The 16008-nt window shown below is 63.2% G+C and overlaps 1 protein-coding gene across 9 annotated transcripts in view; it reads left to right on the forward strand.

Moving 5' to 3' along the window:
• KIF17 (kinesin family member 17) overlaps positions 1-16008 on the forward strand; it is a 44099-nt gene that overhangs the window by 13720 nt on the left and 14371 nt on the right. For 8 of the 9 annotated variants that reach the window (XM_089301392.1, XM_089301396.1, XM_089301394.1 and 5 more), the window contains exons 5-11: positions 1780-2232; positions 5209-5318; positions 8622-8769; positions 9978-10525; positions 11332-11412; positions 12312-12502; positions 13553-13784. In XM_089301392.1, coding sequence (XP_089157518.1) covers positions 1780-2232; positions 5209-5318; positions 8622-8769; positions 9978-10525; positions 11332-11412; positions 12312-12502; positions 13553-13784 — 1763 coding nt within the window. The remainder of the gene's footprint in view (positions 1-1779; positions 2233-5208; positions 5319-8621; positions 8770-9977; positions 10526-11331; positions 11413-12311; positions 12503-13552; positions 13785-16008) is intronic. The other variant, XM_089301397.1, reaches the window with a different exon arrangement.

Here is a 16008-nt window from a genome sequence, read left to right on the forward strand (position 1 = left end):
TCCCCCACTACTTTCCCAGGTGCATTAGCAGGGAGCTGGATCAGAAGTGGAGCAGCCGGGACTCGAACCGGCGCCCACATGGGATGCTGGCCTCACAGGTGCAGCTTAACCTGCTGCGCCGCCGTGCAGTGCCTTGTCTTTTGATGCTGTTTTTCCGTGAACGTTTTAGGCACGATTGGAGTCTTACGCTCCAGGTGGTTTCCCCTTGGCTCTGTTTGGCAAGCATCTCCCTCGTCAGCACCGTGTGCCCGGGGCGGAGGGTAGTGCAGGCATTTCTCTCACCCATTTATGACCAGCCTTTGCAGGGTGCTCCAGTTGTCTTCAGATCTGCGGTGCTGTAGATGAGGCTGTGGGTGGAAGTGGCTGACACAGGTTCCTTGCAGCGGAGCCCTGGGGGTGGGGCTCGCGCGTGAGGCTCCTACGACCTGAACACAGAGCTTTCCCAAGGCCGGTCCCCATTCTGTCCTGCTCTTTTATTAAAAAGTAATTTAAAAAATCAGTTGCATGGCAGAGAGAGAGAGAGCGCGAGCGAGAGCACGTGAGCGAGCAGGAAGGAGCTCCACTGGTTCACTCTCCAAATGCCTGCAGTAGCCAGGGCTGGGCCAGGCTGAAGCCAGGAGCCAGGGACTCGGTGTGGGTGTCCCGTGTGGGTGGCAGGGACCCAACCACTTGAGCCATCACCTACTGCCTCCTAGGGTAACGTCAGCAGGAAGTCAGAATCAGGACAGAGTCAGGACTCGAACCCAGGACTCAGATATGGGATTTTGTTCCTAACCACTGCACCAAATGCCCACCCCTCTCTTTAAAGAGCCTGAGGACCCACGCCCCTCATGCGTCCACCTGCTGCGTCCCAGCCAGGCTTTCGCCCTTTCAGATTGGGGGCCCGCGTGTAACATGGGCAGCTGCGGTTTCAGCCCCGCCCCCGCCTCCCTGCCCCGATCTGGGGCTTCGGGCCACGTCAGAATTGAACGATGTCGCCCTCCAGCTCCTGGGGTGGTTTACGGGGTGGCCAGTGCCAGTGAGCACTAGCCTTGGGCAGGCCCAGGCTGAGCTCGGCGTGTTTGCGCCGTCACTGCCGTCCTCATGGTGACCTTCAAGCTGGCTTTGTGTCCGCACTGAGAGAGGGGCTGCTGAGGCTGAGTCCAGTGACGTGACCTCCCGTGTGTCACAGCTGCTAAGGGAGAGGGTCCGGATGGGCCCTCTGAAGCCCAGTGGTCCAGCCGCAGGTGGCTGTCCCATCACCCTCCATGCCCAGGGCCCATCCAGCCGGCACAGTAGCAGTGACCTTGGCACCATGTGCCGGGCTGCTGTGGCCCCCATAAGAAACTGCTGCAGGTTTCCTCTGCTCCTCCCAACAACTGACCCTAGTGGGGGCTGGTGCTGTTGTCACTTTGTTGATGTGTGAAACTGTGACCCAGAGAGGCGCATGGCTCCCCTGGTGTCACACAGCAAGGCAGAGGCAGGACTGGGCTGGGAGCCAGGTCCAAGAGTCTCCAAAGCTGATAAATGGACGAATCAACTCCTTGGGGATCCAGCCATGCCCCCCACCCCCCACCTTTGGCCTAGAGGAGGAGTGGAGGAGCTGCTGGGTAGCCATCAGGAGCCTGCTGCACTCAAACAAACTAACACCCGGCCCCTGCTCCCCGGAGTCGGACGGCCCAGCGTTCTGATTTGGGCTCCGCCCCTTAGCAGGTGTAACCCTGGACACGTCGCGTGCTCAGTGGGCTCCTGACCCCGGGGCGCCCTCTAGTGCCCTGCCTGCTCTGTCTGTCTGTGCAGACGAGCGGGGCAAGGACCACCTCCGGGCGGGCAAGCTGAACCTGGTGGACCTGGCAGGCAGCGAGCGGCAGTCCAAGACGGGCGCCACGGGGGAGCGGCTCAAGGAGGCCACCAAGATCAACCTGTCGCTGTCGGCGCTGGGCAACGTCATCTCGGCGCTGGTGGACGGCCGCTGCAGGCACATCCCCTACCGCGACTCGAAGCTCACCCGGCTGCTGCAGGACTCGCTGGGCGGCAACACCAAGACGCTGATGGTGGCCTGCCTGTCGCCCGCCGACAACAATTACGACGAGTCCCTGAGCACGCTGCGCTACGCCAACCGGGCCAAAAACATCAAGAACAAGCCGCGCATCAACGAGGACCCCAAGGACGCGCTCCTCCGCGAGTACCAGGAGGAGATCAAGAGACTGAAGGCCATCCTGGCCCAGCAGATGGGCCCCACGGGCCAGCCAGGTAGGGTGGCCCTGGAGGGCGTGGCAGGAAGGGGCGGGCCCGAAGAGAAGCGAGCCTACGCCTGGCGTCTCGTCCCCACCTCCTCTGACGCCACGGGGCACGGCTGTCTTGGTTGGTTTGTTTTCATTTTATTTGAAAGGTGGACACGGAACTTCCATCCACTGGTTCACGCTCCAAATGCCAGCGACAGCCAGGGCTGGGCCAGGACCCAGGAGCGCAGTCTGGGTCCCCGACCTGGGTGGCAAGGACACCAGTACTTGAGCCGTCACTGCTGCCCCCAAGGGTGGACATTAGCAGGAAGCTGGGATTGGAAGTAGCAGGACTTGAACTCAGGCAGTGCAGTAAGGGATGCGGGCTACCCAGGCAGCGTCTTAACCACTGCTCCAGGGGCCCGCTGCTGGGCTCAGCTTTTGAAGAGTCAGGCGCAGCCCTGCTCGGTGAGAGCCCAGATGGTGTTTGCCTGGCCGTGCCTGAAGGAGAGGCCTGGCCCTGGCTCGTCCCACCAGCCACGGGCCCTCGTCGCCCGCTGCCGGCCTCCGCCACGCCCCCAGCAGCCCCTGCTGTCCTCGTGGCAGCGTCATGGCCGCCGGCTGACCTGCTCCCCCACGTCCCACCCAGCTCCTCAGGGGGAAGCTGCTGGTGCCGTGTGCACACCCGGGCGTGAGGCTCTCCCGTCTGGCAGGTGGAGAGCACCACCCAGAGCTGGGCCTGCAGGGTCCTGGGAGCTGAAGGTCTCTTAAATTCTTCTTCTCCCTTCTTGTGGAAGGGAGCACAGGGCAGGCTGGGTCCACGGGTCCATTTGTCTGTCCCCACCCACTGTCTCTCATCCGCTCTGCACACACGTCCATCTGCCCCTCCCTCCACCTGCCTGCCTTCTCCTCCACGCCATCATTTATCCATCTGCTCACTCACCCATCCACACCCCACCCCCGGCTGTCCTTCCTTCTACACACCCACCAGTCCAGTTACCCAGTCGGACTACTATCCCCATCCATCCAGCCACATCCAGCCTGTCCTGTCTTTCCTGTGTCCCGCCCCCCACCTCCATTCCTCTGTCCACAGCTCCCTGACTTAACCTCCCAGGAAAAGGTCAGCCCGGTAGTCTACCGTGTGCTGCAAGGCAGACCCTTGGGCAGAAAGGAGTGTGGGGCCAGGTGTGTGTAGGGTAGGACATGGTCAGGCCTGGATGGCTTCACGGAGGAGACAGTGAGTGAGCTGAGATGGCCAGTGTGTGTGCATTTAGGGCTCTAGGGTGCATTTGGGGAACCACAAATGATGCTACCGGCTGCATGGTGGGGGTGGGGCACAGTCAGGTGGAGACTGGCAGGGGGTGGCGTGGAGAGGGCCCGGAGGGATTCCGCTTGGGCCACCTGCCTCTCTCCTCTTCCCCCTCCCCCCACGCCTGCCTGGCTCACTCCCAGGTTGGTAAGCGGGAGACAGCTGGGAATGGCAGGAGGCCTCAGGATAACTGGGGAGGCTGTGACGCTGGGCCCCCAGTCGCAGCAGCCTACATGAGTGCAGCCTCCGTGCGGCCTTACGGGCAGTGTGGGCCCTGGGTTGGAGCATGCGGTGCCCCGCTGGCTGCAGCGACTTGGGTGGCACTGGGCAGAGCAGCGCGTGGAGCAGTCGGTAGCCAGCTCACCTCCTGGCTCTTCGGGCCAGCGGCTTGGCCCCTGGGACCTTGGTCCCCTCGTCTGTAAACAGAGAAGTCAATGCCTTGATTTTGTGGTAAGGCAGTGGGGAGGATGATCCGAGCCAGCAGGCGGGGCGTAGGGGCCTGGCTTGCAGCCTGCGAATCTTGCTGCTGTCCCCAGCCTGGTAACGACTCAGACCTTCCTGGTGTTGAAGCTTAAGCCTTGGGGTCATGCCTGGGTTCTTTCTTTCTCTCAAATCACCTGCAGTCTGCCACAGACCGCGCTGTCTCTGCCTTCAGCACACGTCTGGATCATCCACTGCTTTTGCACCTGAGCCGTTGCTGCCTCTCCCACTGCAGAGGCCCGGGGTCTCCTGGCACCTGCCCGTGCCACCCCCTCCCCCAGTGCCTCCTCCACTGTTCAAATGCAAGTCCCAGTCCCTACTGCACCCACTCCAGCGGCACTGCTGAGCCCAGAGCAAAGCTGGGGTCCCCCGTCCAGCCCCATTTCCTCTGCAGCCTCTGGTGTGCCTCCTCTGCCCGTCACTCTTGCTGGCCACTGGCTGGTGCTGGAGCGGTGCAGGCCCAGGATGCCCCAGGGCCTTGGCACTCACTGCTCCCGTCCGTCTGGACAGCGATTCCCCCACATCCCTGCCCGCCTCTCTCCCTCGATCCCTGCTTCTTGCCTTGTCTTCAAGGCCTGCCTCCTCCTCTGAGCCCCACCCAACCCGGCTTCCTTTTCTTCTTGGTGCATAGCCCCTGGGATCGTGTTGTACGTTTTGCTGATTGTTTTGTTTGCTTCCTCCTGCGATGGAGAGCCTAGCGTGGGAGTGGAGTTATTTTTTTTAAATATTTATTTATTTAAGGGGAAGAGTTACAGAGAAGGAGGATAGACACCCACTGGTGGCCATAACAGCCAGAGCTGTGCTGATCTGAAGCCAGGAACCAGGAGCTTCTTCCGGGTCTCCCATGCGGGTGCAGGGACCCAAGGACCTGGGCCATCTTCTACTGCTTTCCCAGGCCATAGCAGAGAGCTGGATTGGAAGTGGAGCAGCCGGGATTCAAACTGGTGCCCATATGGGATGCCGGCACTGCAGGCGGAGGCTTAGCCCACGACGCCACAGCGCCGGTTCCAGGGTGTGGAGTTCTGTCTGTTTTACTCGGTGCTGTGGGCTGGTGTCGCGGTGCTGCATGCATGCCGGTGTCACAGGAGCCCTGTTGAGTGAAGCCAGCACTCGTGGGCCATCTCTGAATGACCACGTGGTGCTCTTCACACGGATTTCTCCTGAGTTTCTGCAAACATCGTGTGCTTTGCTCTCTGCTCTCTCTTGTTCTCCTCCCAGCCCTGCTGTCCAGCCAGGAGCCCCTAAACCCTGACCAGGGCGGGGAGAAGCTGCTGCCCCCACCTGTGACCCAGCGTGACGTGGAGGCTGAGAAGCAGCTGATCCGGGAGGTGAGGCCCGAGCGGGCTGGAGAACAGGTGGCCGGATCAGGGCTGGGGGCCGCCGCCTTGGCCACGGGGCCGCGTTCCACCTTCACCGTCACCGTGGCATTGGATCTGCAGTCCCTCTTTATAGCTGAGAAACCTTAGGGACACCACGACTCGCCCAAGGTCACACAGCTAAGGAGAGCATGAGCCAGGATTCGAACTTGGCTTCCTGGGTCCAGACTGAGGGTCACCGCCACATCAGTGCCTGCCCCGGGGAGAAGAGAGAAGGGGACGGGGCTTCTCCAGGAGTGCGGGGTCTCCTCGGGACTGGAGGGGGGGTTGGCTGTCGATGGAGGCGGAGAAGCCTCGCTGGCCCTGGGAGAGGCCTGCGCAGAGGCCAGGTGGTCAGAGAGGAAAGGAGTCAGTGCCCTCAGCAGCTGTGCCCGGGCCCAGGGGCTGACAGCAGGGCTGCCTCTGACTGGTGGGTGAGCGCAGCGTGGGCCTCGCTGACGCCCGGGGGCCCGGCTCCCTCAGCCTCCCTGGGAAGCAGCAGGGTGGGCATCGCCCGACTTTGCAGACCCAAGCGCCCCCCAGGCAGGGACTCCCACAGCCCACCGTGCCCTGCTTTCTGGACGCCACTGCGTCTTGATGGCTGCGCCCAGAGCTGTGCGCTGACCGTCTCTCGGGCACGCTGGCTTTGCTCATGGGACTCTAAGGCCAGGCTGTGCCCCTGCCACTCAACTATGACCTCAGTTGGGGTCAGCCCTCAGGCCCCGGAAGTCCTTCAGGCTAGGGGGGCAGATCAGGTAAAGCCTGGGGTGACAGTCCTAGAGGCCGGAGGTTCTGGGAGCCCAGCTGCTCACTGGGCCTCCTCACCTGCTGGTCTGGGCTGGCTCCTGGGCAGGGGTCCCAAGGAGCGGAAGTCCCCAGACAGGAGACACCCAGCCACAGCAGGACCTCGGTCCTGAGTCCAGGAGGGCAAGGGAACTGCACAACAGCTGCGACGAAAGCTTCCTCCTCCAGGCAGACGGCCCCTCAGCAGGGCACTGCCGCCCCCTGGTGGTCACTTAGGGAGCTGAGCTGCTGTTCCCAGCAGGCTGCCTCGAGGGGCTGGAGCTGGGAGGGCCTCTCGCCATCCTCGAGCCACAGCCCAGAGGACACAGGGTCCCTCTGATCGCTGCTGCCTCTGCCCCGGAGCCTCTCTGATCGCTGCTGCCTCTGCCTCTCCTGAGGGCCCCACTTGGAGGAAGGGGGAGGGGGCTTATTCTTTCTCCTCCGAGCACCCGGGACTGTGCTTCCCGTCCATTCTGGCCCAGGCAGAAGGCGCAGGCCCAGGGAGGAGGCTCCTCTGTGGTGAGAGGGTGTGGCCGGGAGTGGCCAGCTGTGGGCACGAGTCTACAGGGGCAGGATGGGGGACATAATTTGCTCCTAGAGCCTGCCCTGCTGTCACATTCTCAGATCCGGCTCAGGCAAGTTCTGGTACCCCAGTTCACGTGCACGGAGCCTTGGGGGCCTCACCTGCAGGACAGGTGCCCAGCAGCTCTCCCGCAGCTTCATGGGGGCTGGGCAGGGCGGCACGCACGATGTCTCTCTGCCTTGGGCTGCGCACCGAATACCAAGCAGGGACCAGGGATATGGGTCTGTGCTGCAGCCCCCATTTGTCCTCAACAAGTGTGTTCCGAGCCCGTGTGTGGGGCTGGGCCCCAGGGCTGGAGGGGTATGTGGAGCTGGGGTTCTGCATTTTCAGTGCTGGAAGTGAGAAGCAGACTTTGCAGACGGGCGGGCGTGGTCTCGTACAGAGTGACGTCACAGCATGGGAGGGGCATTGGGGGCTTGCGAGCATCGTGTCCCCGAGGTGGGCTTGGCGTCAGATGGCTCAGCCATGCCACGAGATGAGAGGAGCCCGCAGGCGGCAGACCTGCAGGTGGAGGTGTCGGGGGAGTGGAGGGCGCGGAGACAAAGGACGAGTAAGGGCTGGGGTGCGCTCTGGCACTGGGATACCCGCCTGTGGTTCGGGGCCTCTGGTTAGAAGTGAGGATGGAGGGTGGGGCTGCCGTGTGTGCATGAGTACATGTGTGTTCACATGTGTGTGTGCAAGTAGTGCTCATGGTGCGTGCGCTGTGTGTTCATGTCGTGCATGAATGTGCTCGCATTGCATGAGCATGTGTGCTAGTTATCTGCATGTGTGCAGGTATGCCAGTGCACGCATCTGTGCCAACATGTGTATTTGCTAGTACACATGTGCCTACATGCATGCCAACTTGCACATGCATGTACCATGTGAATGTGTGTGTGTGCTCTTGCATGTATATGTGTTTCCAGCCAAGTCTTGCTAGGGTGTGGATCGGGGTGGGCTGAGGCTGGTTTTCACAGGGCCTGAGCTGTGCTGGCAGGAGACAGTGGTGGCTGTGCCTGGCCGAGGGTTGACCAGTGCTGGGATCTGGCTAGGGGAGGAAGGAAGGGAGGGAGGGCCGGGCTGGGGCACTCGTGGGGCTCTGAGAGCTGCCTGGGCCTCAGGGACGTCGCAGGTGTGGCCAGGATGCTCTTATGTGTCCACAAACGTGTGAAGAGCGCCCAGCCCCACTGAATGTCTCTCTCCCCTCTCTCCCTCCCGAGCGCCTGGGCCGCTACCACGAGGGCCGGGTTTGTACTTGCGGAAGCCGGAGCCTGAGGGGCGCCTCCCGGGGAGACGCCGGTGGGAAGCCGGAGTCTGGGGCCCACATCCAGCCTCCTGCACTCTTTCCCCAGCCCTCACCCTGTGCTGGGCATGGAGGCTCCGAGACAGGACCGCCCTGGCCTGTGGCAGAGAGCCCAGCAGTCAACCTCTGATCCGGCTTCGGACGTGGGCCAGGAGTAGTGAAAAAGTGGCAGTGTGGGGGGAGGGGTCACCAAGCGGAGGTCTGGGCAAGAGCTTGGCAGGCAGCAGGGGGCAAAGTGGGCGCGTCTGGGAGTGGCCAGAAGCTGGTGACCCCAAATGCGGCACAGTGAGGACTGGCTCTGCGGTCAGGCTGCCCATTCTGTCCCCGAACATGGGGCGAGGGATGGTCCGGCGGCCCAGGGACAGGTGTGGGGCAGGAGCAGGGGTGGAGGTGGGGGCCACGTGGGGGGACTTTGGGCCGATGAGGAATGGCGCTCGTAGGGCGCTGCTGGGTGGGAAACAGCGAGTGCTGCGTGTGGTGTTGGCCAGCGTCCAGGAGGGTCTCCCTGTGCGGGTCGGGAGCTTCCGTGCCCTGCTTGGGGCTGACTTGGGTGTTCTGTGTGGCCTGAACAACCCCCGGGAGTCCTGAGAGTCGTGTCCCGGGCTGGTCCCGTGCCGCCTGCCCACAGGAGTATGAGCAGCGCCTGGCCCAGCTGAAGGCCGACTATGAGGCGGAGCAGGAGTCCCGGGCCCGGCTGGAGGAGGACATCACGGCCATGCGCAACTCGTACGACATGAAGCTGTCCACGCTGGAGGAGAACCTGTGGAAGGAGACAGGTGGGCGCCCATGCAGCCGGGGCCTGGGCTCCCTTGGGAAGCCACCTTTGTCCCACCCCAGCCCTAGTCCTGTCTCCTCTTCCCAGCGGTGCAGCCAGGTGGGTACCTTACAGATGAGGCACAGAGTGGGCGAGTCGGTCACGCCTGGTCACACAGCTGGGGACGTGGCGTCCCAGCAGTCCCTGGTGGCGGGGCCCTGCTCAAGGCAGACCTGGAGTTACAAAGCACCGTCTCCTTCCAGAGCCCAGCCCCTGCCCCCAGCGTTGTGGATCTTTATTCGAGAGGGAGAGAGACGGATGCAGACAATGTCTGCAATGGCTGGGGCCAGGCCAGGGCTGGTGCCAGGTGCTAGGCACTCAACCCAGGTCTCCCGTGTGGGTGGCAGGGATTCTGCTGCTTGAGCCGTCACCTGCTGCCCCCCAGTGTCTGCACTGGCAGGAAGTTGGAGTCCGGAGCCGGCGCTGGGACTGAAACCCAGGCCCTCCAGTGTGGGACACCAGCGTGTTAACCCCAAGTCAAATGCCCCCCCCCCTCACTTTTGAGTCTGTTAGGGAAGCAACCACATCCCATCACAAGAGTCTAAGCACTGGAGAGAACTTGCACCTGTCCCGGTCTTGGGGGTCTTTCTGTGCGCCTGTTCACACACCCACGCTGCTGGGGAGCTGACTCCGCCTGTCGCCCAGGCGCTGCGACCCCAGTCGGTGGTGGTGACCAGGCTGCCACGCTGTGCGGTGCCCTCTGGGCACTGCTGAGTGCCTGGCGCTGTGTGGGTGCTTCCCCTGCACCCCCTGCCTGAGTTGCCCCCGATCCGTTGAGGTCAGACTCACCTGGGGGTCTTGGGTGTGCAGTCTGCTGACCAGACACTCCCAGCCTGAGAAGGCGCTAAGACCCACGGGAGCCCACCAAGGTGGAAGAGCCGTCCCAAGGCAGGGCGGGAAGGGACCAGCGCTTGGTGGCTGGGGAAGTCCAGGACAGGGGAGAAGGGCAGGATTCCTGGCAGAGGTAGACGGTGGCAGGTTTGAACTCTGACGAGGGAATGGGCAGTGGGGCAGAGATGGGCAGGTGCACTTGCTGTGCCGGCCTCTGGGGGCTGGGGGGCCTCTGGTCTTGCGCTGGCTTCTTGGCGGCAGTGGGCTTGGGCCACCTTTCAGGAAAGAGCCCCTCGTCCTGGCCCCCGCACGGCCTGAAGGTGGCTCTCCCTTGTGCAGAGGCCGTGTTGAAGGCAGACGTCCTCTACAAGGCGGAGGCCATGTGCAGGGCAGAGTTCGCCAGCCAGGCCGAGTTGGCGCCCACTTTCCAGTACGAGCTGGCGGGGAGGCCCGAGGTGTTCTCTGTGCCCTACTCGCTGCCCGCTGCCGCCGGCCCCGAGGTGGACGGCCCCGTCCAGTTCGAGGAGCTGCCCAAGGTGGAGGCTTCCAAGTCCGAGACGTCCTTCTGGTCCAGCGAGTCATCTGCCTTCGACAAGGCCTCCCTGTACGAGGTCTTCCCCGGGCCCCCCGAGTTCCCCGAGCCCGCCCACCTGGCGCTGTCTGCGCCCGGGATGGAGTCCGAGGGCAAGTTCTTCCCGCCCGAGTATCTGGGGCCGGATGCTGGGCCCTGGCCCGAGGACAGCGACCTCCGGGAAGACGAGGTCCTGCACATGCTGCCCGGCCTGCAAGACCCGTTCGCTGATGTGGAAGCCAAGCTGGCCCGGCTCTCCTCGTCCAGGGCCAGGACAGACTGGCCCCAGCCCGCCGCGCCGGAGGTCCCGTCGCAGGTAGCTCGCGCCGTGCACGGGCTGAGCGGGCAGTGGGCCAGGGCTGCCCCTGCCGTGGCCTTGGCCTTGGTGGCAGGCGCAGGGGCAGTTTCTTCTGATGCTGTGTCAGCCCGTGGGAGCGTTGGGGTGGAGACAGGGGCTGTGCCTGGTGGGCGCCAGCTCTGCTGGTGGGGGGGTGGTGGTTTGCTGAGTCACCAAGCCCGGGAGAGCAGGAGGGAAGCTGGGGGAGGGGCCCACAGGAATCGGGTCCTGCAGGGACCCCCGGAGTCCCCGGAACTGCTGCTTCTCCAGCCTGCCCCCTGTCCGAGGCCTCTCCCGCTTCAGCCCGCATTTCCTTGCTTCCTTATGTTCTCTGCTGCCCTTTCCTTTCCTGGGTCCTGCCATGCGCATGTGTGCATGTGTGCACATGTGTGCGCATGTGTGTTCGTGTGTGTGCATGTGTGCGCATGTGTGTGCATGTGTGCGTGTGTTCATGTGTGTGTGCATGTGTGAGTAGGGACAGAGGGCTTTGAGTCACCATGGTGAGGGTTCGGTCCCAGCTCTAGCGCTCACAGAGCTGTGTGACCTTGGACGTGGCCTTCTGGGTTTCCTTGTCTACATGGTGGGGGGAGCACTGGTGTGCCTGTCGCATGAGGGAGCATAGCAAGGCTCCCGGAACCCAGCCGGTGCTCCCAGCATGCCCCGCCTCCCCTCGTGCCCTCTGGGCAGTGCCAGGCGGGAGGAGGCTGAGCAGCCCTGTGGAGCTGAGGAGGGGGCGGGCGGGGGAAGAGAGGAGGATTCTAACCCAGACCACCCCCTCCCCCAAGCTCCTGTCTCCCACAGACCTGTCAGAGCCCAGTGACACCAGCTCAGGCATCGAGGTGGCCGATGACCTAGCTCCCAGGGCCGTGAGTACCGCCCTGGGCCGGCCCTCTGAGTGGTGGGCCAGGAGGCTCCTGCTTGTCTGTGCCCTCCCTGGGCTGTTTCCTTGCCTGTGAGACTGGAGCATCCACCCCCGTCCCGGCCCCCATGACCAAGCAGTGCACCAGGGCAGGGTGGGGGCGCTGTCTAGCCTCTGAGGCCTGACCAACAGGCCCACTGTCCTAGGGGAACAGCGACTTCCAAGCCCCTTAGCCTGGGAGCCCCTGTCCCTAGACACAGAGGCTGTGGGTTGGGACTGACGGTGCTGAGACGGTTTATGGGACCCCCTGTGGGACGTGGGACCCAGTCTGAACGACACTGCTGTCAGGCCCCTCCCTCCCACCCCTGCCCGGGGAGGGCAAGGAGAGCTTTAAGCCTGCCCACTATTCTGGAGAAAGAAGTCTGCGGAGCTCTGGACCAGAGCAGCATGGCCCTGTCCAGGAAGTAACCTGGACAAGGGGGGGAACGGCAGCAGGCAAGGGGACAGCAAGTGCCAAGGTCCTGTGGCCAGCAAGATCTTGACTTTCTCAGTGACACACTGAGGCTAGACTGGCAACGTGTGTAGGGCTGGGTGACGGGGAGGCCAGAGGAGGCAGGGAACTGGTATGGAGGGTGAGGCAGCCAGGGAGGAAGCTGGATTTTCCTACAGGTGCAATGGGAAGCCATGGGGCTTCTGTCCAGGAAGGGAGTGTGATTGGTTTGTCTTTTAAGAAAAGAGCCCCGGCTGCAAGATCCTGGGAGGTGGGGAGGCAGCTGGGAGACTTTTGGGAGGCTCGGAGGTGCTGGCAGGCAGCAAGAGCCCCACTGGGCGTCCCAGGCTGCATAGGGCGGGGGGCCGCCTCCTGGGCTTGGCGCCCGCCCCATCTCACGTTCTCTTGGTGCTCAGGGGGCTGACCTGGCCCTGGACACGGCCACCAAGGCGATGTCAGCAGCAGAGCCTGGAGCGTGGGCGGAGGCCGAGCCCCAGGTGGCTGTGGCGGCCCCAGCCAGCGTGAGGAGGGTGAGCGCGGGTGTGGAGGTGGCCGTGCTGACCGACGACCTGCCGCCCATCGTGGACCAGCAACAGGTGCTCGCCCGGTAAGCACCGGCTCGCGGGCTGGCGGGACCCGCGGCTGGGTGGGAGGAGCCGGGCCCAGGCTCGCGTTTGGGTGCTCTCGCGTCTCCCTGGCTCAGGTGGCCTGGATCCTCTCTCTGGAGTAGGGGTGGGGGGGGTGGGATCAGCCCAGGAAGCCCTGCAGACAGGCTCCAGTCAGGCACCTGCAGGGGGGGAGTGAAGGGGGCCGTGCCTACCTGGCCCCCACCCACCTGGCCTCCAGGTTCTATGGCCGCTGTCCACTTCCACATCAATCTCACCCTGAAGTTATTTCAAATTTGTTCCTTGAAAGGCAAAACTGAGCATTTTTTTTGACAGGCAGAGTGGACAGTGAGAGAGAGAGACAGAGAGAAAGGTCTTCCTTCCGTTGGTTCACCCCCCAAGTGGCCGCTACGGCCGGCGCGCTGCACCGATCTGAAGCCAGGAGCCAGGTGCTTCCTCCTGGTCTCCCATGCGGCTGCAGGGCCCAAGCCCTTGGGCCATCCTCCACTGCCTTCCAGGGCCACAGCAGAGAGCTGGCCTGGAAGAGGAGCAGCCAGGACAGAACCGGCGCCCCGACCAGGACTAGAACCCGGTGTGCCGGCGCCGCAGGTGGAGGACTAGCATATGAGCCATGACACCGGCCAAAACTGAGCATTTCAAAGCAGTAGGGATGTAAATCTTTTTAGGATGTATCATCCGTGTCCCCGCCTGATTCCACATGGTGCGTTTTACGCACCGAGTCCTCTAAGTGTGATCATGGTGGTGGCACACAGCACACAGCCATGAGCCCCGATAAGGGCCTGTTGGGGATGAGTTGTCCCCAAGGCCCAGGGACAGAGACTGTGACCCTCACGGTGGGACACACTCACAACTGTGATCAGGTGCACAGGTACGGAGTCAGGTGGATCTTGTGGGAATCCTGGGTGGGACCCCGGGCGAGCACATCTCTGGGCCTCAGTTTGCCTCTCTGTGAAATGGGGCTGTGGGGGGATTTGGTGAGGTCGCCTGCTGGGCAGCAGGTGCTCACTGGGCACCGCCCTGGTCTCTCCCAGGCTGCAGCTGCTGGAGCAGCAGGTGGTGGGCGGGGAGCAGGCCAAGAACAAGGCCCTGAAGGAGAAGCACAAGGGGCGGAAGCGCTACGCGGACGAGCGCAGGCGGCAGCTGGTGGCGGCGCTGCAGAGCTCGGAGGAGGACGGCGGGGAGTGGGTGCTGCTGCACGTCTACGACTCCATCCAGGAGGAAGTGAGGGCCAAGAGCAAGCTGCTGGAGAAGATGCAGAGAAAGGTGAGGCCCGCCCTCGGCAGGCGGTCAGCTCCCCGCTGCGCACGCCCCCGGTCAGCCACAGGCACGGTCAGCTCCCCGCTGCGCACGCCCCCGGTCAGTCACAGGCACGGTCAGCTCCCCACTGCCCATGCCCCCGGTCAGTCACAGTTATGGTCAGCTCCCCGCTGCGCACGCCCCCGGTCACAGCCTGGCCGCAGCAGTCACAGTGACACACGCCTGCATTCTAGTGCGTGTGCATGCACGTGTGTGTGTGTATGTGTGTGGGTACGTGCACTTGTGTGCATGCGCATGCGTGCGTGTGCATGTGTGCACATGTGTACATGCGTGTGTGTGCATGTGTGTGCACATGTGTGCCTGTGTGTGCGTGCGTGTGCAAGGGCAGGAGAAGGGAGGCAGTGAGGAGCGTTGTGCAGGGGGCTCCAGGGCTGCCCCACCCAGCTGGTCGTCTCGGTGTCAAGGGCACACATGCCAGTAGCACCTGCTCCGTCCGTCTTCACAAAGCGGATGCACCCGTGACACCGGCGCCCAGATGGGGAAGCTGAGGGCTGAGGGACCCTGGGGTGTCTGCATGGAGGGGAGGCTCCGGGGTGGGGGGAGGCCCTGGAAAAGCCTGAGGCGGGAGTGAGGTGGGAGGGAGGTGGGCAGGGAGGAGGCGGAGGCTGAAACCTGGCAGTGAGGTCGGACGGGGGTTGGGGGGCAGTGAGGATGGATGGGGGGTGGGGGGCGGTGAGGATGGACGGGGGTGGGGGGCAGTGAGGACGGATGGGGGTGGGGGGCGGTGAGGATGGACGGGGGTGGGGGGAAGTGGGGTGGGGGGCGGTAATGACGGATGGGGGGAGCAGGGGGTGGTGAGGACAGGCGGGGGGCAGTGAGGACGGATTGGGGGTGGAGTGGAGCGGGGGGCGGTGAGGACCAATGTGGGGAGGCCATCCTCAGCGTCACTTCTGCTTCTTCTGCGCCTCCTCTGCGAGGTCAGGCCTCCGCGGGGCCCGTGGCCAGATGTGCCACCACCCCCCCCCGCCTCCTGTTCCCAACACTGGCAACTGGAGAATCTTGCCAAAGATAAAAGTGGCTGCTATTTCAAAGGCAGAGTGATGGAGGGGGAAAGACAGAGAGGAGGAGAGAGAGATCTATCCACCGGGTTGCTCCCCAGATAGACACAATGGCTGGGGCTGGCCCAGGCTGAAGCTTGGAACTCCACCCAGCTCTCCCGTGCGGGTGCAGGGGCCCGAGCACTTGGATCATCTTCCACTGCTTCCCCAGGCCATTAGCAGGGAATTGGATAGGAAACGGAACAGCAGGGACTCAAACCAGGTCTCTGATATGGGATACTGGTGTTCCAAGTGGCAGTTTAAGCCGATGCGCCCCAACACTGGCCCCTGTTTCGTTTCGTTTCGTTTCGTTTCGTTTCTTTTCTTTTCTTTTCTTTTCTTTTCTTTTCCTTCTCTCTCTCTCTTTTTTTTTTTTTTTTTTTTTTTTTTTTTTTTTTGACAGGCAGAGTGGACAGTGTGAGAGAGAGACAGAGAGAAAGGTCTTCCTTTTTGCCGTTGGTTCACCCTCCAATGGCCGCCGCTGCAGCCGGCGCACCGCGCTGATCCGATGGCAGGAGCCAGGATCCAGGTGCTTTTCCTGGTCTCCCATGGGGTGCAGGGCCCAAGCACCTGGGCCATCCTCCACTGCACTCCCTGGCCATAGCAGAGAGCTGGCCTGGAAGAGGGGCAACCGGGACAGAATCCGGCGCCCTGACCGGGACTAGAACCCGGTGTGCCGGCGCCGCAAGGCGGAGGATTAGCCTATTGAGCCACGGCGCCGGCTCTCTCTCTCTTTTTTTGACAGGCAGAGTGGAGACAGTGAGAGAGAGAGAGAGAGAAAGGTCTTCCTTTTTCTGTTGGTTCACCTCCCAATGGCTGCCGCGGCCTGGCGCACTGCGGCCGGCACGCTGCGCCAATCCAAAGCCAGGAGCCAGGTGCTTCCTCCTGGTCTCCCATGCGGGTGCAGGGCCCAAGGACCTGGGCCACCCTCCACTGCACTCCTGGGACACAGCAGAGAGCTTACTGGAAGAGGAGCAACTGGGACAGAATCCGGCACTCCAACCAGGACTAGAACCCAGGTGCCGGCGCCACAGGCGGAGGATTAGCCTATTGAGCCGTGGCGCCAGCCCCCTGTTACATTTTTAACCTGCTTGTTTGGTTCTGTGTATGTGTGGTTTGGGGGAGTTTTCTTT

The sequence above is a fragment of the Oryctolagus cuniculus genome, chromosome 7 (genome assembly GCF_051225735.1).
Source record: "Oryctolagus cuniculus isolate XC-2025 breed Fujian yellow rabbit chromosome 7, ASM5122573v1, whole genome shotgun sequence".
Classification (NCBI taxonomy): Eukaryota; Metazoa; Chordata; class Mammalia; order Lagomorpha; family Leporidae; genus Oryctolagus; species Oryctolagus cuniculus.